At 47.1% G+C, this 26,158-nt stretch overlaps 1 protein-coding gene across 2 annotated transcripts in view; it reads left to right on the forward strand.

The window, feature by feature from the left end:
- The window catches only part of PER3 (period circadian regulator 3), a 361,451-nt gene extending 338,537 nt beyond the window's left edge, over positions 1-22,914 (forward strand). For both annotated transcript variants that reach the window (XM_078642926.1, XM_078642925.1), the window contains 2 exons: positions 11,377-11,527; positions 21,245-22,914. In XM_078642926.1, coding sequence (XP_078499052.1) covers positions 11,377-11,527; positions 21,245-21,397 — 304 coding nt within the window. In that variant the 3' untranslated portion in view covers positions 21,398-22,914. The remainder of the gene's footprint in view (positions 1-11,376; positions 11,528-21,244) is intronic.
- The last annotated feature ends 3,244 nt before the right edge of the window (positions 22,915-26,158 follow it).

Consider the following 26,158-nt stretch of genomic DNA (forward strand, 5'->3'; position numbering starts at 1 on the left):
GATCAAGCAGCCAGGTCTTGATTATCCTCCTGAAGGTCAGCAGGTCTTGGGTCTGTCGTAGGCTCAGTGGGAGGGTGTTCAATGTCTTGGCGGTGAGGTGGGAGAAGGATCCCACCCATCGGATCCGCGGGACGGTGGCGAGTGAGAGGTCGGAGGAGCGTAGCTGGCGGTTGGGGATGTAGAAGGAGAGCCGTCTGTTGAGGTAGGCTGGGCGGTCTTGTGGAGTGCCTTGTGTGCGTGGGTGAGGAGCTTGAAGGATATCCTCTTGTTGACGGGGAGCCAGTGCCGGTTTCTCAGGTGGGGGGTGATGTGGCCGTGGCGTGGTACTTTAAGGATCAGTCGTGCCGAGGCATTTTGGATGCGTTGTAATCGTCGGATGAGCTTGGTCGCGGCTCCCGCGTAGAGGGCGTTTCAGTAGTCGAGTCTGCTGCTGACGAGGGTCTGGGTGATTGTCTTTCTATTATCTGTCGGGATCCATCCGTGGATCTTGCGGAGCATGCGGAGGGTGTTGAAGCAGGAGGAGGAGACGGCGTTGACTTGCTTGGTCATTGAGAGCGTTAAGTTGAGGATGATTCCCAGGTTGCGTGCATGGTCGGTGGGTGTCGGGGTTGCCCCCAGTGCCGTCGGTCACCAGGAGTCGTCCCAGGCTGAACGGTTGGAACCGAGGATGAGGACCTCCGTCTTGTCCGAGTTCAGCTTGAGACGGCTGGTCTTCATCCAGTCGGCGACGGCCTTGGTTCCTTCGTGGAGGCTGGCTTTGGCGGTGATGGGGTCCTTGATGAGGGAGAGGATCAGCTGAGTGTCGTTGGCGTAGGAGATTATGTTGCGGTTGTGCTGTCGGGCTATGTGTGCGAGCGGGGCCATGTAAATCTTGAACAGCGTCGGGCTGAGGGAGGATTCCTGGGGTACACCGCAGATAATCTTGGAGGCTTTGGAACAGAATGGGGGGAGGCAGATGCTCTGGGTTCTGCCGGAGAGGAAGGAGGTGGTCCACGGCTTGGAGGCGTGCGCGTAGTGTGCGGTGGCAGACGGTGTCGAAGGCGGCAGAGAGGTCTAGGAGGATGAGTGCTGCGGTCTCGCCGTTGTCCAGCAGGGTCCTGATGTCGTCGGTGGTGGCGAAGAGGGCAGTCTCGGTGCTGTGGTTGCTGCAGAACCCTGACTGGGAAGGGTCCAGGATTCTGTTTTCTTTGAGGTATCGAGTTAGCAGTCTGTTGACAGTTTTCTTGATGACCTTGGTCGGGAAGGGGAGCAGAGAGATGGGCCGGATGTTCTTGAGGTCTCTTGGGTCTGCCTTGGGCTTTTTGAGTAGGGGGTTGATCTCAGCGTATTTCCACATCTCTCAGAAGGTTGCGGTCTCTAGGGAGAGATTGATGACGTTGCGCAGGTGGGGTGCGATGGAGCTGATTGCTCTGTTGAAGACATGGTGCGGGAATGGGTCCAACAGAGAGCCGGAGTGGATTGTGCGCATGGTCTTGATGGTGTCATCGATGCTCACGCTGGCCCAGGCTAGCAGGGGGTCGTGGTTGATGGTGTGTGGAGGGTCTGTTGTGTTGCTGTCTGTTGGGGCTGTCTGGGTATTGAAGCTGTCGTGGATTTCTGCTATCTTGCGGTGGAAGAAGGTGGCAAGGGAATTTTAATACTGTTATAAATGGAGTCTCTAGTTGGCAGTGGTTTGCACCCCGTCCATGTAGGGACCCCCACTCTAGTCAGTGTAAGTAAGTTGCACACTAAGATTAACCCCTGCTCACCCCTTCGGTAGCTTGACAGAGAGCAGTCAGGCTTATCCTCAGAGGAAATGTATAAAGTTTGTGTACTCACACACACCGTAACACAATGAAAACACCACAAAAGTACTTCACACCAATTTAGAAAAATAGCCAATATATATCTGAATAAAACAAGACTAAAATAATAAAAATCCAACATACATAGATCAAGATGCAAATTCTCAAAGATTAAATGCAGTTATAGCGCTTGGAAACACAATAGCTCCTACTGAGGCTATAACGACATGCTTGATGAAGTTGAATCACAAAGATCGGGCCGACTACAATGGTGTGTGGGCTGACTACTGAGTCGCACAGGCCCTGCTTACTGTACCTTGAAAACAATGACAAAACAAAGATGTGCGAGGCGTCACAGAGGCCGTTGCGGCAACAGTTACTGCCGGTGCAGGTTGTTGTCACGTTGCTGCTCAGGATGGCGCGTTGCACAACAGAGGTGAGGCGTCACTGGGGCAAGGTGAGGGATCGGTTCCTTGAGCTGGTGACGCCATTGATGTTGCAAGGCTCAGGGCAGGTGATGCGGCGTTGGTGATGAGGCAGCGATTCTGCTGCTGGTGCCGGCTCGATGAAGTGTTGAGAATCAAGCCATGCGGCATTGATTTTGCAGTGTTGTCACACCACGAGGTCACTGGTGCGGCATTGGAGATGTATTCTATGGACTTTGGAGGCACGGTACTCAAGACTCCCTCTGTGGCAGATCTTCAGAGGCGCTTTGGTGGCGTTGGGGCTTGCGTTGTAAGTTGCGGTCATTGCGTTAAGCAGGGACCATGACTCTGGTGCAGGCACCTTAGTGGAACTTGTTTCCAATGGCCCAGGAACTGGATCTGGCTCCACTTGGAAGAGTAGAGTTCTCAGAAAGAAGCCCAGGTGCTGCAGGTGAAGTGTTTGATGACCCTGAGACTCCCAACAGGAATCAAGCCCAACTCAAGCCCTTGGAGAAACTTTGAAAGCAGGATGTATAAAGCAATATCTACTTTCACTTCCAAGATAGAAGCAGCAAGCCATCACAACAAAGCATGGCAGGAAAGTGCCAGTCCCTTTTGTGAGCAACACAACTCTTCTTGGCAGAATGTCCTCAATCCAGAAGTGTTCCGGGAATATGGTGTCAGAGGTCCAGTACGTATACCCATTTCAAACTTTGAAGTAGGCACACTTCAAAGGAAAGTCTTTGTAGTGTACACAACCCTGCCCTTCCTGGCCCTGCCTCCAGACACCCTACGGGGGGTAGAGACCCCTTCGTGAAGGGACAGGCAGAGCCCTATTTAGGTGCAAGGGTCAGCTCCTCCCACCACTCTTGCTCAGGAAGACACATCAGCCTGGTGATTGGCCATCAAGATATGCAGTGCACACCTCAGCTTCCTATGTGTGTAACTGTCTATGGTGAATTCACAAAGCCCAACTGTCATTCAACCCAGGAAGAGTGGCCTCGCCGCCAACCATCATGTCCACACGGCACTGAAGCTCCGGAGCCTGGCGTTCGGATCCTGTGGGTAGCAGGAGTTAATCGTACTCGCTGGTGCTGAGACGAAGTGTGCCCAGTTTAGAGATTGCTTGGGTGGGGAGCGGTGGCCCTTGCGGTGTTCCCACATCAGCTCGCTGCTGCCAGACATTACTGAGAGGGGAGGTGGCCCAGCCTGCCTTGGAGGTCTGCAGTGACAGGGGCTGCTGCCTGCCCGGACCTGGTTGACTGCGCCATCCATGAGTGAGAGGTCTGTGGCCCGGCGGTTGACTGCTGCCGGACACTACTGAGGTGGCCCAACTCATCTTGGAGGCCCTACTGCAATTGGGGCTGCGGGAGAGCCTGAGGATGGGGCTGCGGTGCCCCACTGGGCCTGTCATCCTCTCTCCCCATGCTCTTACACAGATCTGCAGACAATGGAGTGCGGTTCCCTGTCCAGACCTGGCTGACTGCGCCACACATGGGTGAGAGGCATGTGGCCTGGCGATCCGTTTTGTGGTGGGAGCACTGTGGGGGGGAGGCCTGGCCTGTGTCTCCCGGTCCAGAGGGGTGACTTATCTTCTCGCTACCGCTGGTGGCGCTGACCTGGTGGAAGCCCCCCAACTAATTCTCCTAAATATCCTGGACCGCTTTCACGAACCCTACAGGGGGGCTAAGACTGTTGGGGGTGGGGACGATCGGGCCCGCCTCACAGGCCCCATGATGACAGGGGCCACGGTCAGGCCAGGGGCTGGGGCTGTGGTGTCCTGTGTCCCCTCGCTGCCCGGATACTCCATTTTTACAACTGTGGACCTGCTGCTTGTGCCGGGCTGCGAGGGGTGGCTGCTCTTCTCCCCCCCCCCCCCCCCCCCCCCCAGTGGCCTGGCAGTGACTGCCTCCAGTGGACGGCTCCTTGAGGTCTGCCTGGCTACGACTTTTATCTGGACTGCCCCTCATCCAGAGTACACCTTCATCTCCATAGTGTTGTGGCCTGCCAGCATATGGCGCATCAATAGCTAAATTAGCTGCTTATCCTTTTGGCACCTCGCTGTCTACTTGACCGACTGCCCGGGTGGCTAGCGGGGTGCTTATACCCCCCTTCATTCAAGTCTGAGTTAAACTACCTTTCCTGAGATTACTCTCCCCTGCAGACTCATCTGGCCATTCTTCCGCCGCCGGCTTCACCCGGAGGACTTATTGATCCACACCTGCGACACTTCCTCCCCTTGCATTTTGGGGGGTGAGGATGGGCCGGGGGAACCCCATACAACAACTGCTTGCTTGAGATAGGCCTGGTGGGGCCGACCACCTGGGGCAAACATTTGACCCAGATGAGAATCAAGAGACTCCTGCCCCCCATGCCCTCTCGAGGGTGCAGCACCTCTTATGGCCAAACTCAAATCACGATTACGCACTATTGATGCAAGATTTGATGCCCTGGCTGGTCAGCTGGACCGCATGGGAGAGCGACTGGATGGGCATGGCATTCGACTGGACGTGGTGGAGGGGCAGGTGTCAGAGCATGAGAACCAGAACACTGCACTGGTACGCCGATTGGAGAGAACCAAGACACTCCTGAAGGCAGCTCGGTCAAAAATTAGGATCTTGAGGCGCGGTCTCGTAGAAACAATGTAAGGATCCTTGGCCTGGCTGAATCGACCGACACGGGGCACCTGGAGCAGTTTATAGAGACCCTACTTAGCGCCCTATTTGGAGTGCAACATTTCTCCAAGTCATTCACGATGGAAAGGGCACACAGATCTCCGGGCCCCCATCCGCCCCCTGGCGCCCCTCCACGTGCCAGCGTGGCCCGCTTCCAGAATTACCAGGATACCATCTTACAACTGGCCTGGGAGAACTCCCTCCTGAAGTAAAGGGGCACAACGCTCTTCTTTTATCCTGACTATACGCTAGCTGTCCCGGAAGCCAGGAGAAAATGCACAGAAGTGAAAGCACATTTAAGGAAACTTGGACTGAAATATGGCATGCTATATCCCGCCAGGCTTCAAGTAACGGTGGGTGACAAGCCCAGGTTCTTCGATACTCCTGCAGACGCACTCGCTTTTTATAAAACAATGAAGGACAGGGATCACTACAGGCCCCGGACCTCGTCTGGCCGGTCCTCACTGGACAGGCAGTTAACGGCTAGTGCGGACCTTTTGGCTGCCGACTGAATTCTTCTCCTCATGACAAGCAAAGAACCTACTGGGTTGGAGCTGTGCAGTGTGCTCGAATGCACGGTTACTGTCACTGGCATTTGAGTTTGCAGGAAGTTATATAACTGCTACCTTCATATATTACAATTGCCATTGTTGATTTGCACAGGTATGGTCGCTAGGCTCAGAGGCGTTGCCCGCCTCCCATGGATGATTCTGAAAGATATCTTGTTGGGGTTATGTTATGGGGTTCTGGGGCAATGGGAATTTGCCACACTCTTTCTGCCTGGTGTGGGTGTTGGGCGGGTGTTCTGGGGTCTTATTGGATTTATTTCTGAGATGTCTCCCTCTTCTCTTTTGATCTATCCTCGTGTGTACCTCCCCCTAAGTTTGAGCTGCATCCAATACGAGAAGCAGAGTTGGCACTGGGGTCACTTAGGTCAGCAGATGATACACAACTACTGATCTGGAATGTCTGGGGTCTCAACAATCCAAGTAATTGTAAATTAGTCCTCTTACCCACACAGACACCAGGTTAAAATAGCATACTACACAAAACGCACCTCCCCCCAAAACCTCCCCTCTATTTGCTTCTTTCTGGGGACCCCATAGATGCTTTTCTGGATACAGCACATACTCTGGAGGGGTGTGCATACTTATACATCATAGTCTCCCATTCACCCACCGCACTACTATTACTGATGTGCAGGGCCGGTATGTGCTGGTTATGGGACCACTCCTCGGGAGAGAAACGCTGTTTTTGGATATATATGCTCTGAATTCGGATGACCCCTCCTTCTTTATCGAGCAAGCCACTCTTCTTGATTTTTAATACTACAACACCCTACTGGACGAGGTGTTCTGCATTGAACTCCGTAATGCCATAATCTAATACTTTGCGCTCAACAAAAGGTCCGTTACGCAATACTCTACATTATGGGATGCCTTTAAGGCGTACATCCGAGGCATCTGTATTTCCAAACAATCATTGTATGCTTCCAGGCTGCCCCACGGGTCGGCCGTCCATCTAGCTTATCTTGAAGAGGTGGCCATGGTGAGACCCAATTTCTCAGTGAACCTTTTACAATTGAAGAGCTCACCCAGGCAATTGATTCATTAAATGGCTCTAAGGCCCCTGGTCTCGACGGCTTGTTGGCACTTTTTTTAAAGCATTCAAGTAGATACTGGTTCCCCACTTCCTGGATGTCTACTCGGAGTCCATAAAGAGTGGTACCACCCCCATGATGTGCAAAGCAGCGATCAACCTCTTTCTGAAGCCAGGAAAGGACCCCACTAGGTACGCATCTTACAGGACTTTATCTCTCTTAACCTTCGACAATAAGATTCTGGCCAAGACAATAGCAAATAGGCTGTCACTGCTTTTAGATAAGACCCTTTCACCAATCCTAACAGGCTTAATCCTGCATAGGACAACAGCGCTCAACCATAGAACATTATTCATGGTTTTAAATAGAATATCACCCAAAACCCCTGTGGCAGTGGCAGTCCTAATGCCGAGAAGGCACTCGACTCACTAGATTAGCCTTTTCTTGTAGCAACGCTTTGTAAACATGACATACCCAACAACTTCACGGCATTGGTCTCACTCTTGTACACATTGACCACTCCTGTCTGTGGGTGAACGTTTCTCTATCAGATCCCTTCCCCATCTAAAGGGGAACCCGGCAGAAAAAATAAACTGTCATCCAACCCAGACATGTATTCAGAAACATGCAAAGGCACAGAATGGTTAACGTAGGAAAATGTCAACTTTCTAAAAGTGGCCTTTTCAGACCTGCAATTTAAAAACCAACTCCATTAAAAGATGTGATTTTAAATTGTGAGTCCAAAGACACCAAACTCCAATTTTTTATCAGCTCCGAATGGGAAGATACTGTTGAAAGAAGTTACAAGGCAGCTCCAATGCTACCCTATGGGAGAGATAGGCCTTGCTGTACTGAAAAACAAAAGGTCATGTGAAACTCACCAGTACATGTCTTACCTTTTAAATACACTGCACCCTGTCCATGGGGCCACCTAGGGTCTACCTTAGGGGTGCCTTACATGTAATAAAAAGGGAAGATTTGAGTCTGGCAAGTAAGTGTATTTGCCAGGTTGAAATGACAGTTAAAACTGCACACACAGGCTCTGCAATGGCTGGCCCGAGACACGTTTGAAGGGCTACGCATGTGGGTGACACAATTAGTGCTGCGGGGTCACTAGTAGCATTTCACTAACAGGCCCAAGGAACACATGGTGCCCTGTACTAGGGACTTACTAGTAAATCAAAAAAGCTAATCATGGAGAAACCAATAACCATAACATTTTAGACAGGGCACAATTGCACTTTAGCAGTGGTCTGCAGTGGTAAAATGCCCAGAGCCCAAAGCCATCATAAAATGAAAGCCAGGAGATTATTTATGGATTTATACCAAAGAAATGTTGTGCTTTGATTGTTTCCTATAGGGAGGGAGCTTGTATCCTTGGTGACCTCATCAGCACCTTTTTGATTTTACGTGGTTGGAGAAATTTTTGTGTATTGTATTAAAATGAAAGCCAGCACACAGTCAAAAACAGGAGGTCAGATACAAAAAGACAGCATAAACCACGGCAAAAGATGCCAGGTCTAACACATACACACATACGTACATTAACTTGTAAGACCTGGAAGGAATACTGGGAGTGTGTGTAGTACATGTGGCCATGCCCCCACTGGCCTTTTACTTAGGATGGGGGTCAGAAAGAACCCAGTCAGCTGATGTGAATTCAAGGACTCTTTCAGACATTCCAGGGATCTTTGTGGTGGACCAAAATGGAGAGCATATAGGAGAGGAGGCGTGTGGTCCCTTTAAATCTTTGAAGCTATACCCTACCCTTTTTCTGGCCCTTTGTTTTCTGGAAGGGCTTCCACAACTCAGGGCAATACATAAATTAATGGGACAGCCCATATATCTTTTGTGCCCTTGCTTTGGGTTTCTCCTTACAGGAGACTCCCAGCTCGACCTCACCTCCTTGCTCACACTTTGGACAAAGACCATGCCCGGACCAGACTGTGTGGATATCAAAAAAGTGCATAATCACCCAGAGTCCGGCACAGAACTTAACTGCTGCAATAAGCTCATCAGCAGCTTAGGTTTAAAGAGGGGTGGAAATTACCAATAATTATGACAAAATGTCCTGACCTGTAGCCAGGGGTACAAACCATTGGAGACTGGCAAAATTCACACAGAGCTAAGGTATGGATAATGACTGCTCTTTCTGTGTTCAGGACAAGTAACCTGGGAAAATTCTATGAGTCCACCAGGAAGGGCTGCTGGACCCCACCTCAAGGACAGAGCTGACCATTTGCCTAGGAGGGGCATTGAGATGCCCATGCGCAAGTAAGACAATGTTGTGAAGGTGAGGAGCTATGGAGGAGATTAGGCAACAACTTGATACCTCCGCTGTCACATTGGTAGGCAGCTGCATTTCTGTGCCATATATGAGGCTCAATGGCCCTGAAGTGTCCCTGGACCTGGCCCACACTGCCAGGCCAGGTCCTTTCTGAACCGAAACACAAGCAACCTAGGACCAGTTTTGTCCTAGCAAGGGCTCTTCAGCCAGGTATATCTTGGTTTCAGTGGCACAGTGAGTCTGGGACCCACGTCTGGGCATACCTGATGCACTTAGGGCAGCAAATGCAAAAACAACAAGGTGATCGATAAAATGCTTGAATTAATCTCAGCCAAGGGCAGTCGCTCAGGCCCCCAGTCGCCAAGTCTGCATCCTAATCCATCATTTTGTGCCCACCATGCCACTCAGTTTGAATCCATATGCAAATCAGCCTTGACCCTGCTCCTCATTAGAGCAGTCCAGCTCAGACTGACAGACTGGATCTTTCCTGAATCGAAACACAAGCAACCTAGGACAGGTTGTGCCCTAGTTAGGACTTTTCAGATAGGAATTGCTTGGTTCCAGTGGCACAGTGAGCCCTGGACCCACGTCTCGGCACACCGTGCACACTTAGGGTGGCAAATGCAAAAACAACAGGTGATGGATGAAATGCTTGAATTAAGCTCATCCACTTGCAATCGCTTGGGGCTGCATCCAAATCCATCAATTTTTTCCCACCATACAACCTTCGCTGTGACATTAGTAGGGAGCTGCATTGCGGCGCCATATGTGAGGCACAAGTTCCCTGAAGTGTCCCTGGAATAGGCACCTCAGATTATCTAAGAAAAGAGGAGGTCCGTACTTCGATTCATTATAAGAACAAAATTCGTTCAAGTATTTCTTCCAATACTAGTATCAACTATAAAGGATTTTTTTAAACACAGTGATCAAACTCAAGAGAATAACATTATTCATCAAGCAGCCCAGGGTTATTCATCAAGTTTCTTATTTTCTAAGTTGTGGTAATTTCCTGAAGAAGGTGTATGATACGCCGAAACGCGTGTCGAATTTTACAATTACTACAAGAAGACCAAATTCTATATATGTAACAACTGTATGATTTGTTGTTGATGTTTTTTAACATTGTATGTACTCTTTTCATTGTCTAGACCAAGTACAATCATATTACTTTTGTCTTTTTTTAATTGTATGGTCATATCTATGATGGTTTTTAACACTAATGAGATTTATGTAGTCATTCTTTAATAAACACTATAGAACTTTTTAATATAAGCTTACCGTCGCCCGGGAAGCATCCAAATCCATCGGTTTTTGCCCACCATGCAACCTCAGTTTCGACCCAGCCATATGCAAATCAGGCTTGATCCTGCACCTCATGGTAACAATAAAGCAAAACTGCCAGGCCGGGTCATTCCCTCAACTAGGGTGAAGCCTGGTCCTGGGTTGCTTGTGTACCGGTTCAGGGAGGACCTGGCTTGACTGTTCAGTCTGGACTATTGGAGAAGGGTAAAGACTGACTTGCTGGGTCCAACTGAGGTGGCATGGTGTACAAAATAATGATGGAATGGGATTCAGCCTGAGTGATTACCAATGGCTGAGAAAATTCAAACATTCCATCCATCACTCTTTTGTGTATTTAGAGAATAATCCAAGTACAGGAGGAAACCGACAGCGGTTGCATGTGCAAGAAAAATCGTACAAGTGCCTTGAAAAGTGCTCCAGCATTAGGACATCATGCTGCGATCCAAGTTTGGCATCAACTTGGTTGTTTAATGGGTTGTGACTGGGCTCTAGGAAGAAGCCAAGCTGCAAGACTGCCAGAACTATGAGGATCCTGACTCCAGAGCAGTCTACTCTTCACTGGAGCAGTTGTCACTGTTAGTAAAGTTATTTATATGTGCCAATGCAAGAGCACAGACTGTGCCACAGCAGAGACATCAACATTTCCACTTGGAGCACTGTGCCAGATTCACACCACTGGGCTTGTGTGCCCCTGCTGACAGCGACACTAGAAGGTGTGCCCTTCTCACAAAGATCTACACAAACTTTGCACCAACATTGAACCTAGATTGGTGCCACCATCGAGTGACTGTGAGTCCGCTGAACTACAGGAGCTTGCCACAGACATTCCCCTTCACAAGGGAATGGGCCAATGCTCTTTACCAACAAAGACAGTCCCAGAGAATACTGTGGTCACTGCTCTCATTAGTACCCACAGTAAATGCCCTCTGTTTATTATGCTCTGTATTTCTAGTTGTCTGTGTAGTACTATGATACTTTTATAAACCATAATACTGGCCAAATAGTGATGTATTAACGGACGTTTGATACTTATTGAATGCTGCCTCTCTAAATGTACATCACATCCTCGAATAAGCCCTGGACTGCTTGAATATCCTGAGAGTCAAGTGCCAAAGAGGTGTACATGGTGATCAGTTCTGGGTATAGTTGTAGGGTTAAGCCTCAGGACAGCAGATGGCTCTGATTCATGCAAACCGATTTTAGTGATCCCCGATTGCCCAAGAGCTCCTGTAAATGATCCTGCAGGCATGAAGTAGCTTACGCCAGTTATATAATACACTTTGATATTCATTGTGTCTTTCAGGGATAAAGATGCCTTACTGAAGGAAGACTTGAAGAAGCTGACTGCCATGCAAAATGTTCAACCTTCATTTACAGAAGAGCAGAAAGAAGAGCTTGCAGAGGTTCATGCATGGATTCGGAGCAGGACAATCCCTCAAGAAATAAACGTTGATGTAAGAATTAGCATTTGGTCAAATCATAGGCGTATGAAAATATGACATATTTTCGTTGCAGTGGGAGGAAATTTGAGTAAATGTCCTATGCTTTTAAAGATACTAGCAAATTGGATTAACTGTGACAGGGTGCTGCATCCCAGTGACTGTCTCCCCACCCGATGTATAGCAGGGTACCCATCACCGGATTTACCTACCAAGTACTATGCCTCCCATGTAGGTTTTGGGCAGAAATATTTAGCAATTGCTCTGATGAACAGGTAGAAACATTTGTGTGGGTCAGGGTCATAATTCTTTTTTGTTTTCTAATTCAGACTCTTTTCATTGGGTAAAAAATATGGTGCCTGGTTGGTGTTCATCAGTACCTTCAGGCAAGTGCCGATCTGTAATTATTGCTGGTGGTGCTGTGGCAGGTGGGTGGAGGTGAGGGCTACCAGATGACCCCCTCAATATTTTCAAAAGTCTGGTCTTTTAAAACTCGTCTTTATGGTGATCCTTAAAGAATTAATCTGAAGGAGACAGTAAGATGTTAGAATTACCCACAGGCATCAGACTGGCAGAGACCCCATAACACAAGAGGGTCGGAACGTCGTCGACTTCATAAAAGGAGAGTCCTACGACACCACAAACAAATTTATATTGAGTGGTTTGATAATACCGATTCCACATGGGACCTCCTAGTTTATTCCAATAACCAACTGCTTCCTTCCTAGAGAAGTGTGGCTCAATGGTTAGAGCGGCAGACCCTGATGCAGTAGTCTGGCCTGGACCAGGGTTCAATTCCCGCGTCGGCGGGTCCCGGGCTCAATTTCCTCTGACCTGATAATTCTCGCCTCGATGCCTGTTCTAATCATGAGTCCCACTCTGCACCTCTAGGCAATAGCTTGCTTAATCTCTACAACGGCCCCAACAATGCTGAGGATGCCTGACTTCACCTTGGGGGTGCTCAGGAGTGGGCTCCTCACAGGGAAAGGCCAGGAAGGGTTCCTCAGCGGTATTCGTACAAGCGCCAAGATGCCTAGGGGTAGTCGTGCGCTATACTAATGCACAATCATTTCATTTCATTTCACTTTTATTAGTCACTGTATAATATGTCACTGTTGGTTTTGGTCTATATCCTGGGGCACAAAAGTCACTTGGATCTCATTCTATCTTGTATGTAATGTGAATACATGGAAATTGCTTTACTCTTTTTAATGTTGGTTTGCAAAATAAAAGTTATGCCCAAGTTCGGCTGAATTGGGCATTGGGAGAAATTCAATTTTGTGTGGGCTTTACTATTAAAACTTTGATTGATTCTATATTGATCGATCATTTTAATTGAGTTAGAAGGACATAACTCTCCATTCTAACTACATAAATTAAGTTTGAAGGAAGTAACACACCTTACCTTATTCCTTACATCTATTGTTCAAATGAGTTCCTTGTGAACATTGTCTGTTGGCTGACTAGCTACCCAGTTCACAGGGACATATGGGTTGCTCTAGTTCTTTGTTTAAACCGAAAGTTTTTGGAGCAGTCCCAAAGGTTGGCTCTGCGTTGTTCCCAGTCTCGTTCGAGAGGAATGTCTCAAGGCCGCTAACGGAGCCGCCATACCTTGTCGCACTCTAAGTCTGCGAGGTTGTTATGTAAGTCCAAGCACAAGAAGAAGGCAAAGAAGCACCACCCCTCATCACCTTCTCCCCGTCAGTCGGCTGTCACGATGCCTGACTCTGAGCATCGTCGCTCTAAAGCTCCATCTCCAGTGCTTACTTCAGGGATGACTCTGCACCTCCCCCTGTTTCCGGGAGCCGGCACATCCCCTGCCCAACTCCTTAAGTTTTAAGATGCCCTCCACCTCGTATTTCGGTAGCCCGACTCTGCCGGCGCGCCTTCAGGCCCCACGGAGTTGATCATGGGCCCTGGGCCTTTCGATGCTGGAGGGCCCCTACAGATCCAGGCCTGGGTCCGGATCAACGCTGGCTAATCTCATTCGACCTTCCCTGGTGCAGATCCAGATGATGATGCTCCTGGCCGATGCCATCCCCTTCCTCACCCCCGATATGGACCCGGAGCCTTAGTAACGTTGGATCCACATCAATAGGTACTTTTGTTCCCCCGTTCATCCCTGGTGTTCCCTATCACCCAGAAGGTGGTGATGAGGACTGGGAGGGGTCGCTAAACCCTTTAACATACCAGCTGGAAGAACCGGACTGGAGAGAGGACCTGGGTGACACCATTCGTCTGGACACTTCTCCAGACCTTGGCATGCTTTCTCCCGCTACTGTGGCTACTGAGGAGGGCGTGTCCTATGCTGTGCTGGTGCAAAGGGCAGCCAAGGTCTTGGGTCTTGAGCTCCCTTCAGTGGATCCTGTGGAAAGGATTGCCTGCTGGTGTTGCCCGGAGACCTAGTTTTCCTCACCCAAAACCCTTCCCCCGAGAACTTGGTGGTCCAATCCTCTTCTTCAAAGGGCACATTCCCTTCTGCTCACCCAGATAGGGAATCCAAGAAACTGGATCACCTGGGAAAGCGCATGTTCTTTTCCCCCAGCTTGACACTGTAGCCTGTGAGTACCGCTTGCCTCTTGGGCCAATACTCCCACACCATCTGGGATACGGTTGCCCAGGTGCTGCCTTTGTGCCCAGAGGAGGCCTGGCCCATTCTCTCTTAGGCAGTTGTGGATGCGAGAGACACAGCCAAATTTAGAATCAGATGTTGACTGGATACCACCTACTCACTGGGCAGAACAATTGCTATGGGCCCGATTCACAGAACTAACTGAAGACAAAATCCTAAAGTTACTACCATTTTGGTATTCACAGAAGGCACTTACTCATTTTGGTATTCACAGAAGGCACTTACTCATTTTGGTATTCACAGAAGGCACTTACTCATTTTGGTATTCACAGAAGTTAGGAGTCTTAACTTTAGGACTCCTAAATGCCTTCTGTGACTACCGAAAGTCTTAAAGTTATGATTTTTCTCAGTTTAGGAGTAGTAAAGTTAGGACTCCTAACTTTAGGACTCCTGAATGCCTTCTGTGAATACCGAAAGTCTCAAAGTTAGGATTTTTCTCCGTTTAGGAGTTCTAAAGTTAGGACTCCTAATTTTAGGACTCCTAAATGCCATCTGTGAATACCGAAAGTCTTAAAGTTAGGATTTTTCTCAGTTTAGGAGTAGTAAAGTTAGGAAAAATCCTAACTTTAAGACATTCGGTATTCACAGAAGGCATTTAGGAGTCCTAAAGTTAGGAGTCCTAACTTCTGTGAATACCGAAATGAGTAAGTGCCTTCTGTGAATACCAAAATGAGTAAGTGCCTTCTGTGAATACCAAAATGGTAGTAAGTTTAGGATTTTGTCTTAAGTTAGTTCTGTGACTCGGGCCCTATGTCAGTAGCCCTTAGGTGCTACGCCTGGTTGAGGACATCTGGCTTTTGCAGGGATTGTCCAGTCAACCTTGCTGGACATGCCTTTTGATGGCCGTTGGCATTTTGTCAGACTTGGCCCTAGAGTGCTTTAAAGATTCCAAGACTATGGCCAGATCTTTGGGCCTCGCTGCGCTTTCCTGACTACTCCAGTCTGCTTTTCGCCCCTTTTGCAGCACAGCCTAGTCACTGGTTCATGCAAGGTGCCCAGCCTCTGCGTGGCTGCGGATGATGGACCCGGCGATCTGGCGGGTCTGGGAGCAATCGGGAAGGCCAGTCCACCCTTCCCCCCCACCGCAGCCTCCAAACCTTCCTAGTCTGAACTTTCAGGTCCATCACCGGCCAGTGGGCGGCAAGATTCGCCACCACCTCCCCACTGGCAATCCATCACACCGGACAGGTGGGTTTTGCAAATAGTGCAAAGTGGCTACTCCCTCCTTCCATGTCACCGTCTTTCGATTGCATGTCGGAGGATCATTTGGCACTTCTCCGCCAGGAAGTTTCAGTTCTCATGGCCAAGGGAGCTATTGAGAGGGTCCCTGGGCCAGAATTAGGTTGTGGTTGCTATTCCTGCTACTTTATGGTGCCCTAGAAGGACAAAGGCATGCATACTATTCTAGACTTCAGGGCCTTCAACCGCTTCCTCCGGAAGGAGAAGTTCAAAATGCTGATGTTGGCTCAGGTCCTGTCTGCCCTCAACCCTGTAGACTGGATGGTGGCCTATTTCCATCCTCCCAGGCCACAGACGTTACGTATGGTTCACGATAGGCCACAAGCATTTTCAGTTCACTGTGCTTACCTTTGGCCTTACCAGTGGCTCTCGGGTATTCAGGAAAGTGATGGCGGTGGTCTCAGCTCTTCTTCGCAGATCAGGGGTTCTAGTCTTCCCCTATCTTGATGACTGGCTGTTGAAGGCATGCTCGCCTCAGGCTGTCGTCTCCTTCTTCCAGCCTATGGCAGACCTTCTGCACTCACTGGGGTTCATTATCAATGTTCCGAAGTCACACTTGACTCCCTCTCAGGTGCTCCCTTTCATCGGAGCTGTTATGGACACGGTGCAGTATTGGGCCAATCCCCCCAAGCAGCAAGTCTGGGATATTCGGACTATGATACCGATGTTTCAGCCTCTATCCCAGATTTCAGTGAGTGACCCTGAGGATGCTGGGCCTCATGGCCTCCTGCATCCTGCTGGTGGATCATGCCAGATGGCATACGCGGGCTCTGCAGTGGGACCTGAAGTTTTCGTGGGCACAGCGTCAGGGGAATATTTCCGACTACATCCAGATCTTGGAGATCCCTCTCCCTTCCCCAACCGGAGCTAACAGTAGTGACAGATGCGTAACTCCTGGGATGGGGCCATCTGGAAGAGGGGGAGATCAGAGGCTTTTGGTCTCCAGCGGAGTCCGGGCTCCATAACAACCTGCTGGAGCTCTGAGTGATCCGCCTGGCACTGAAAGCATCCCTTCCCTCTCTCAAAGGGAAAGTGGTGCAGGTGTTTACAGACATCACCACCGCCATGTAGCACTGCAACAAACAGGGTGGGGGTGGGGCCGTGGACCCTATGTCTAGCGGTTCTTTGCCGCTGGACATGGCTGGAACATCAGGGCATGACCCTGGTGGTTTAACACCTGGCAGGTGCTCTGAACGCCAGGGCGGACAAACTCAGCCGTCGGTGCCTGGTAGATCACGAATTATGTCTTCACTCGGAGGTGGTGTAAGGTCTCTCAGGGGTGGGGATAGCTTGGTTAGATCTGTTCGCCACCGAAGAAAATACACAATGTCCGCAGTTATGCATGTTGGAGCATCCAAGGTGGCACTTCCTCTGTGACACTATTCGGCGTGAGTGGAACTGCGGCATTTCTAGGCCTTTCCACCTGTACCACTTCTGCCCAGAGTGCTGATGGACATCAAGCGTGACCGGGCCCAAGTTATTTTTCTGGCTCCGGATTAGGCACGAAAAGTCCGGTACCCACTGATACTGAACATGGCCATCGATCCGCCAATCAGACTGCCCCTTCGGGAGGATCTTCTGTCGCAGCAGGGGATGGTTCTTCACCCGAACCTGTCCAGCCTCCACCTCCTTGCATGGAGATTGAGCGGCGACAGTTGACAGCTTTTTACTTTCCATCCGAAGTCTATAATGTCATCTTTGCAGCCAGGCGTCCCTCCACTAAAACGGTATACGCCTGTAGATGGAACAAGTTTGTAGAATAGTGCACAGCAAAGGCTGTGGAACCCTTTCTGCCCCTCTTTCAGAGGTCCTCTTATATCTACTTTCTTTGGCCCAGCAGGGCTCTGCTCTGGGCACTCTTAAAGGCTATCTCACAGCTATTTCTGCTTTTCTTCGGCTGCCAGATCAGTCCTCTTTATTCAAGTCCCCTATTGTAAAAAGATTATTTAAGGGCATTACTTATCTCTTTTCTCCATCTCCTTTCATAATGCTCCAGTGGAACTTGAATCTTGTTCTTACTTATCTTGTGTGTTACCTTTGAGCCCTTTGTGAGCTTCAAGCTCTGTCTTCTAGACCCCCTTTCTTCTCTGTGCATCCGGACAAAGTGGTGCTTAGGACGAGGCCATTGTTTCTTTCTAAAGTGTAGGTGCCAAGAAAGGTCGGGCTGTTCAAAAGTGTACCATCTCTCGATGGGTTGTCCTTTGTATTGAAATCTGTTACGCTTTAGCACAAAATGAACCTCCGTGGGCTCATTCCACTAGGTCTACGGCAGCAACCACTGTATTGGCATGTGGAGTCACACTTCATTACACCTGTCAGGCAGTCACATGAGCCTCTTTGCCCACATTCACCAGGCATTACTGCCTGGATAACCAACTCCGGAGGGACGGCTATTTTGCCTGTTCTGTCTTCCCGGTCTTTCTGGTGTGAACTTTGTTCGCAAACTCACCACCGGGAATGGTATTGCTGGGGTATCTATTCTAAGGTAGGGAATCTACAACTAACTGTCTCTTTCAGATAAACAAATTACTTATCTTCGGTATCGATGAATCTGTAAGAGACATAGGTTAGTTGTAGATTCCTTACTGCTCCACCCATCCTCCCCGCTCTGCGTGCTGACTACTATGAATAGGGGCTCCCTTCCAGGGGGCTAGTTGTAGAGCACCAGTGCTCAGTGTCTTTCATGGCTCTGCGCTTCTGGCATGGAAAGTTGTGTCAGAACTGACGTCAGCATGCAGGGGCGGCATCTAAGTAAGCACTGCGATGTCATCCCGGCGACCACGATGACGGACATGGAGTCGAACGATGCCACCTACTGACGTGCGGGGGTACTGCTAAGAAAAAATTATCCGGATCCAGTCTGATGCCTGATAGACTCACACAGGTGCATACCCAAGCACTGTGAAACATTACAGTTTACAGTTATGGAATATTTTATTTTTTAGAAAAACCTACGAAATTTACTGAAAAAGGTAAAGGATACAGGGACGTTATAGTTAGGAGATAGAATCTTAAAAAACCTTAGAAATTCACTGAAGAAAACCAGAGGTTACAGGCTTGATATACATAGGAAATAGAATTTTAAAAAACATAGAAATTCACTGAAAAAAACAAAAGTGATAGGGACGTTATAGTTGGGAAATAGGATGTAAAAAACCTTGGAAATTCACTGAATAGAATTAGAAAAAACGCAAAAATTCACTGAAAATAGCAAAGGTTACTGGAGCGAGTGAAAGGTACGCCTAACTATAACGTACCTGTAACCTTTGTTTTTTTCAGTGAATATATATATAAGTACATATATACTAACCCTAACTAGACTTACCATGCATGGTAAAAGGACAAAAAATACATGTGTGCTAAATGCATCCATGGTAAAAGCTACAGGGGAAAGGCATCTATAATCTTTAATAAAACCAATTAATACATCCTACTGAAAGAGGTAGGACGTAGAGCAATATATTTGGACTACTCATGATTTTCAGCTTACAGAACAGAATTGCTGCTTGGCTCTTGGTATAGCCAGCCACGGTCCAAAGATTCAAATATAGTGACATGGCCACACCTCATCAGTAGTAACTAGTGACTGTGAATGTAAAAACCCAAATAAACTGGGGTTGACACATCCTCCACATACTATGACACTAACGTTTGTGTGGGCTGGGGAGGCAGGAAGGAGCGTTCATGGAGGGTGGAGTATCTGAGATGGATTTTACCAGTCCAGCACAATGGAAATACCAGCCAGTGGAGCAGCATACACACAGGATCCTTTGGACAGCAGCACTCCGACAACACACATTCAATCAGTCCCCCAGAAACTACATGCTACAAGCACCCTTCATAAATATCCCAAACATGATGATGGCCCAGTATCACTAGCAGGGTGACTCAGTGGATCTTTCTTTTTCAGCGGAAAGCCAACAGACAGCCTTCCCACATTGGTATCGCTAAAAAGGACCCTGACTATAAACATACTTACCCCACCATCAGTTGTGAAAGCAGTACCTCAAAATTTGAACACCCCAAAATTTACCTCAAGCAGATCGCCCACAGTTTACTGGATCATAGACAGTTTTAAACTCAACTTCATAAGGCAATATGTGCCCTCCTTAAGGCACATCCCCGTTCATCAACTAGCAGAGTAAAACCGTTGACAGATAATGGAGTGCACTTAATAATTGAGTTCTAGATCAATGAAAAGATAAAGCCTGTTATTACAAAATTTCAAAATAAGTGGTACAGATTAAATGTCGGAAAAGATCTCAGATGCAAAGTTATACAGAGTATGTAAAAATCTGAAAATATTCTAAATCTCAGTGGGCAGCAAAATCATAGGAAAATCTGCAGCATTAGAGGAAACCCGAGAAAAGTCTCTGGCTCACCACTAAAATCAAGGGTTTCTTATACAGATTTCTTGATAGGGAATGAGAAAAAGTGCAGAGTCATTGTGGTGTGAGCAAAAGTATAATTTATTTAGCAAATGATTACTTTAACACCTAAACACCATCCCATTAAAAACAAAAGTCATCAAGCACCCTTTGTGTTAATGTCATCTGGAAATGTTCAAACAAATATGAAACATTTAGACAATAAGACTTTCAGCAAATAAATAGACTAGTGATCTCAGCGAAATGCAGTGGAAGGACCTTAACAAACGTTACAAGTCATAAAAAACAGGGAAAAAAATCACTGAAAGCTATATATTCATAACCGTAGAAATAAACTACTACACATCAGCTTGATTGTGTTCTGTGGAGCCTTTGGGTAGAGAATGTGTGCTGGGGAAGCAGGTGTGAGTGACAGTGACAGAGATGAGATCCATCTTGTTCAAAAGTGAGAATTATACAGACAGGTGGCCTAACTACAATACATTAATCAATTCACTTGTATATACCATATGAAATGTGTTCAAATTGCAACTATAATAATCTAGTCTGTTTATGCAGGATCATGTGTAAAGTTAGCGTATTATTCGTTATTATTAGTGCACAAAATAAATAACTCAAAGCAAATTCCACTCAGTCAGTGCATAACTTTGGTTGATAGGGCAGTAGCCACTCTCACTCAGAATGGTGTGCAACTTGGTGTTCACCTTGCATCAAAACGAATCTCTGAAATCCGGTAAAATGCGCAATTTAAGAAAGATTTTCCAACTCACAGGGCCTCCCTGAATCGTACTAGAGCTGCCTCATTGAGACTTTTCTGCTAAATTCCGGTGTTATGTTATTTTTTTTACTTCAGTCTCCCCTTTAATGTATTTTGCCTTATTTTATATATTGTTTATTTTATGCTGGTTTTTCACTTTCAATTATTCACATTTTACATTCACAAGTTTGGAATTATTACCCTCTATTCTAATCGAAGAATTTTGGGAACCTCTGTATCACTAACCAGCTAGTGGCCTCCTGCAGTTATATAAAATCTGGGGTTTTATAACAATGCACTGTGCTTTCTGCCGGTGCTGATGGCAGGTGGATATCTATGGCAGAAGGAACTTGCATTACATTTGTGGGACAAATGAAGTTTGTTTGTGGTGGATATTGGTTCTGATGCTTACTGGTCAGCAACAAGCTAGAACTGTGGTTTTAACAGGAGACAAACATGCTTGCAGAACAGGAGTCGTGCATACCTAGAGCCTGGCTTGGTACTTGCTTGCTTCCAAGCAACCAAGCAGTTTCAATTTAACGATAAATTAGACAAATATCAAACAATTATCAATTTTGTTTTACATTATGGAAACAATGGCATTATTGAACAGCTATTGGATTGTCTTCCATGCACCATATGATAATCCACTTCTCTGTCAATTTTCTATATTGCATATATTATTGTGTATGATTTTGTCCTCTTCTCCTTTGCAGGGGTGCATCATCTGTGATAAAAGGCGGGGAGATTGCGATGCTATGGCAAACAATATCAGCAATCCAGAAGATAAAGGCAGTTCTGTTTCTGAGCCACGACATCCCCCCTGCACTCTCCATGTACATCATGGCTCAAAACTCGCAGAACATTGACTTATAAAAATTTTTCAAGAGGACCTTTTTAAAATAACTTTTTAAACTGTGAGCAGAAACCTCCGGTACTGCTTGGAATGGTACCCGAGTGAGCTGCTGACACATCTGTTGTTCAAAATGATGAACATGTGGACATGTTAAAGACTTGTTCCATCATTTTTTATGGCCACTGTGGTATTTTAAAATGTTTTGTTAGATAGTTAGCACTTATGGAATTCTTCTAGCTCATTTGTTGCAATGTTAAATGTGTCAAATTGATTTGGATGAACGGACACTAATTTGAGATTGTAGTCATCAGGAATTATCTATAGGGGTTGTAAAAAACTTCAATAATTACAGCTTTTTGGTATTCTTGATTAGTGGAATTCAGCACTTTTTAAAGTCTCTGCTTTTTACCACCGAAATGAGAATAGAGAAACAGAGAACATTAGACCTCCAACACCCTGTTGTTATACCCAGCATAATGACCGTGAGCACTTTACTGTTTGAAAACTGCGGGGTTGCTAGTCCAATTGAGAACATTGGTTATGTATGTAAAGTTTCCTTGGGAATCAATTTAAATACTTTTTTGTGTGTTATTCAAACTACGAAAATGCAGAGTAGAATCTAGAATAGACTCCATTAGTTAATCATGAAGCCTTTCCAGCAAGGTGATATTACATTACTTGAGTTGATGGAGATTTTATGTAAACTCCAATAGTGGACTGAAGACAAATTGAATGGAATCCTGTTTTTGACTGTTAAACTCTAATTTTTTTCACTTTCATAGTACGTGTAAATGTGAACATCACTATTGTGAGGAAACATTGCTATTAGAATGTTCCTTAACTTTGTAAAGACAGCAGCTTCAAAAATGTGCCTACCGAATGATCATTTGCTTTAGCTTATTTGGCTGTGTCTCTTTTTGACTGCCACGGATTAGTTTATAGCTGGTTAAAAGGTGTGATTTCAGCTTCCATAGGTGTTCCAAAGCCAGGTTGTTGGAACATTTACTGATTACTGATTTATTTCTGATGGTTGACTCAGTCCTATAAGCCTTTTGGTGGAAGGTACAGCAGACCTAGTTCACTTGGGGCAGTTTCAGAAGCTACATTAATTCAAAATCAGAGAAAAAGTGTCTAGCTACTATTTGGTTGACTGCTCTGAAGCTACTGTGAAGCACTTTATTTCACCTAATATCACACTTTTACCTGGGAAATTTCCCTACATATATTCTCCATGTGTTACATATTCCATATATCTGTACTGTCTTAAGATTTTTGAAGTCTTGTTTGGAGTTAAAAGCTGATGATGATGTTGATAGTCACTGTGTTGTATATAGACACACCAACCAAAGGAATTGATGTCAAGTGAAAATGTCTGAAATGCCATCCTGTATTTGCTAGTAGAGGATGCATTGTTGTAACTTTGTTGGCTCTGCATTCCCTCCTTCCTTATTATTCTCAGCATAGAAGGATGTTAATCATAGCACCCATGAAAGTTACTTTATTTTCAACATTTTAGTATTTATTAAAAAAAAAAATATTTCTGAATTCTTGTAATGTCTTTGTCTGTTGCTTATGCACTTTCTGAATGTTTGCTGGGTATGGATGGTGAAAGAGATAGGATGCCAGATGGTAAGGAATCATTGGTTGTAATAGTGGATTATGTGGAGTCTCACATTTACTTCCTAATTACTTTATAACATTTATTTTAGTCCAGATATCCATAGTCTGTTTTTACCAACTTCAGCTTCTGGCATTTATTTTTTGACTTAGGGCCATATGTAGGTAGCTAAATACCGGTCGGTAACGGACGAAATTCGGTAAATTAGCCGTTACCGACCGGTATTTAGGCATTTGAGATGTAGGAGGTTAAAAATAAGGATTCTGTAATTATGAATCGGTAAATACCAATTCATCATTACCGAATTCTAATTACCGAAACGGTATTTATCGAATTCTTATTTACCAATTTGGTAAATAAGAAACGGTAAATACGAGAAAAGAGATGTAGGTAAATTCTGTAATACCGAATTTCATGAAATTCAGTATTTAAGAGTCGTAATTAACACTGACTGGTAGAAGGTGGTAATCAGCCACATTGTATATAAGCAATCCCAAAATGCAACAGTGTGATCACTATGGCTGCTTTCTATGTGATTGCAAGGCGGCTACGTCTACAGGCAGCAGGAGTGAGGATCTGGAGATGAGAGGAGCTCATTTACAGACAGCGCATCAGGTTCTTCCAACAGACTTAGGCGGAGATCCATGAACGGTACAGGCTACACCCCCACACCATCCTGGACTTGATAAGGGACCTGCACTCCTGGAGCACCCAACACCAAGGGCGCACGCCATACCACCACATGTGCAGGTGCCCTGTAGCCTACATCTACTCGCATCTGGCAGTTACCAGGGGGTGATAGCTGCGGTAGGCGGGTGTCTTAGAGTTGCATGTCCCGTTTCTTCAGAAAGTTCCTGGATGCCATGATGCAGAGAATGCATCCCTACATCAGCTTCCCACACACACACATGCAGAACTGCTGAAAACCAAGACAGACTTTTACCAGATGGCACATTTCCCGCATGTCATAGGCTGTATTGATGGCACACACATTCCAATTTGCCCACCAGCAGCCACTGAGTATATCTACAGGAACAGAAAGTCCACACATTCCATACATGTGCAGGTAATCTGCAATGCTGCCAACATAATCACTGACATTGTGGCCAAATTTCCTGGGAGCACCCACGATTCATACATCTTCCAAAACAGTGGGATCTACACACACCTGGCTGCTGGAGAATTTGGGGAAGGATACCTGCTAGGTAAATCACTGTGACACTCCCTTATACTTACTGCAGATGAATGTGTATTGGTGTATGTGACTAATGGCACTCTCATTTCTACCTAGGCGACAGTGCATATGCCGTGCGGTCATTTATCCTCACTCCCTACCTAAACCCATCAACCCTGAGTGAGAGACGATACAATGTGGCACACAAATCAACACGGAACGTTGTGGAACGCACGTTTGGACTATTGAAAAGCAGGTTCCGCTGCCTCCAAAAAAGCGGAGGCGCACGTCAGTACACATCCATCATCTGCTGCAAAACCATTGCAACTTGTGCAATGCTGCACAACCTTGCCACAAAGAAAGGTACAGAAGTGGAATTAACAGACCATGATTATGAATTTGCACAGCCAGAGCCCAACGCAACAGGAGTGCCACCAGCAACAGATGGGAGACAGAGACGGGCAGAGATCACATGCAACTATTTTTAAGTGAGTTAGGAGACACAGCCAGTTGTTGAACGTAATGACGTAGTTTAATTTCTGGGCACTACGCCACAACAAAAACCTCCAATTTGTGACATCCATAGTAGAAAGTAATGGTTTACTTCACCTAATTCTGTCCTGAAAGTGTGGGCTGCATCACCGTCTGCAGCCACGCACAGCATTGCAGGATTTCATTAACTGACTTTCCTCACTGGCTGTGGAACCAGTGCCGGCCCCATGCCGTCTGCTGCTCCTCCGGGGGTCTGTTACAGGGGGGGTAATGCTGCTCCGACAGGTTGTGTCTTCGTGGTCCGCAACTTTGACAGCACCAGTAGTGGCAGAGTGACTCATAAGAAGCATTTCAAGAGCAGTAGTCACCTTTACCAGCCCCCTAGACACTTCAGTGCTTCAGTGCGCCACTCCCTCCTGCATGGCCACGGAGCGCCTGCATAGTAGAGAAGTGGCAGTTGCTAGGCGGTTCACTGCCCTCGTATGGTGACCCATTTTCTGCCTCTCCCTGCGCCTTGTTACTCTGTCCTCATCCATTTTGCTGTACAGCAGCATCACAGACTGGGACATGTCCCGCATGCCCGCAGCCATCTCCTTTATGCCCTCAGCCATTGAGTTAATACCCTTGTCAATGTTGGAAATGTTGTCATTGAGGCGCCTCATTTGTCTTTGGACTGACTGAATAGCCTTTCCTTGTAGGCGCTGCACCTTTACCATTGTGGCCTCCAGCCCTCCGAAGACACCATGGCTCTCATCCTGTGGAGGTGGATTGCTCACACGAGCCCTGCGGCGGCGTCTGGCACCTGTGTGTGCTCCCTTAGTCGTGGCCACCAAACCAGCATTGCTGACATCCAGTGGCACAGTAGAAGTTCCCCCCCCCATCGAGTCTTCAGAGGAGGACTCAAAATCCAGCAGTGTGCCAACAGCACGCCTTCTAGGTCTCACCACAGCAGGTGGTGTTGATGTTGGTGAGGCTGGCTGTGGTGGTGAGGCTGGCTGCAGTGGTGAGGCTGGCTGTGGCGGCGAGGCTGGCTGTGGTGGCGCGGCTGGCTGTGGTGGTGTTGTGTGCCCTGCACTTGTACTGGCCTTCTCTGTTGTGTCCTTCTGGGTTGCCCTCTCTCCCTTGTCCTGCACAGTCCTGCGTGAGGTCTCGCCTGTGGACAGAAATTGTACATTAGCTCAGTGTACCTGCAGCCCTGCATTGCAACAATTAAAATACATTTCTGCTGCACTATCTCATTGTCCTCTGCCTGCTTATCGCTGATGTGTGTCGCATGCCTTGTTGTTCAGAGCGATACCTGTCATGATAGGGGTTGCACTGACTGCATCTCCCATAATGTATTGCTGATCTGAACTAAAAACAAGCCCAATTGGGGATCTGGAATAGGGGAAGGGGGGGGCACAAAGCTGTGCATGCTTCTTACCCTGTTTGGAAGCAGCTCTGGCAGAGCTGTCTGCATCTCCAATTCCACAGACGCTCTCTGGCTCTAT

Source organism: Lissotriton helveticus, chromosome 5_1 (assembly GCF_964261635.1).
Source record: "Lissotriton helveticus chromosome 5_1, aLisHel1.1, whole genome shotgun sequence".
NCBI classification, from domain to species: domain Eukaryota; kingdom Metazoa; phylum Chordata; class Amphibia; order Caudata; family Salamandridae; genus Lissotriton; species Lissotriton helveticus.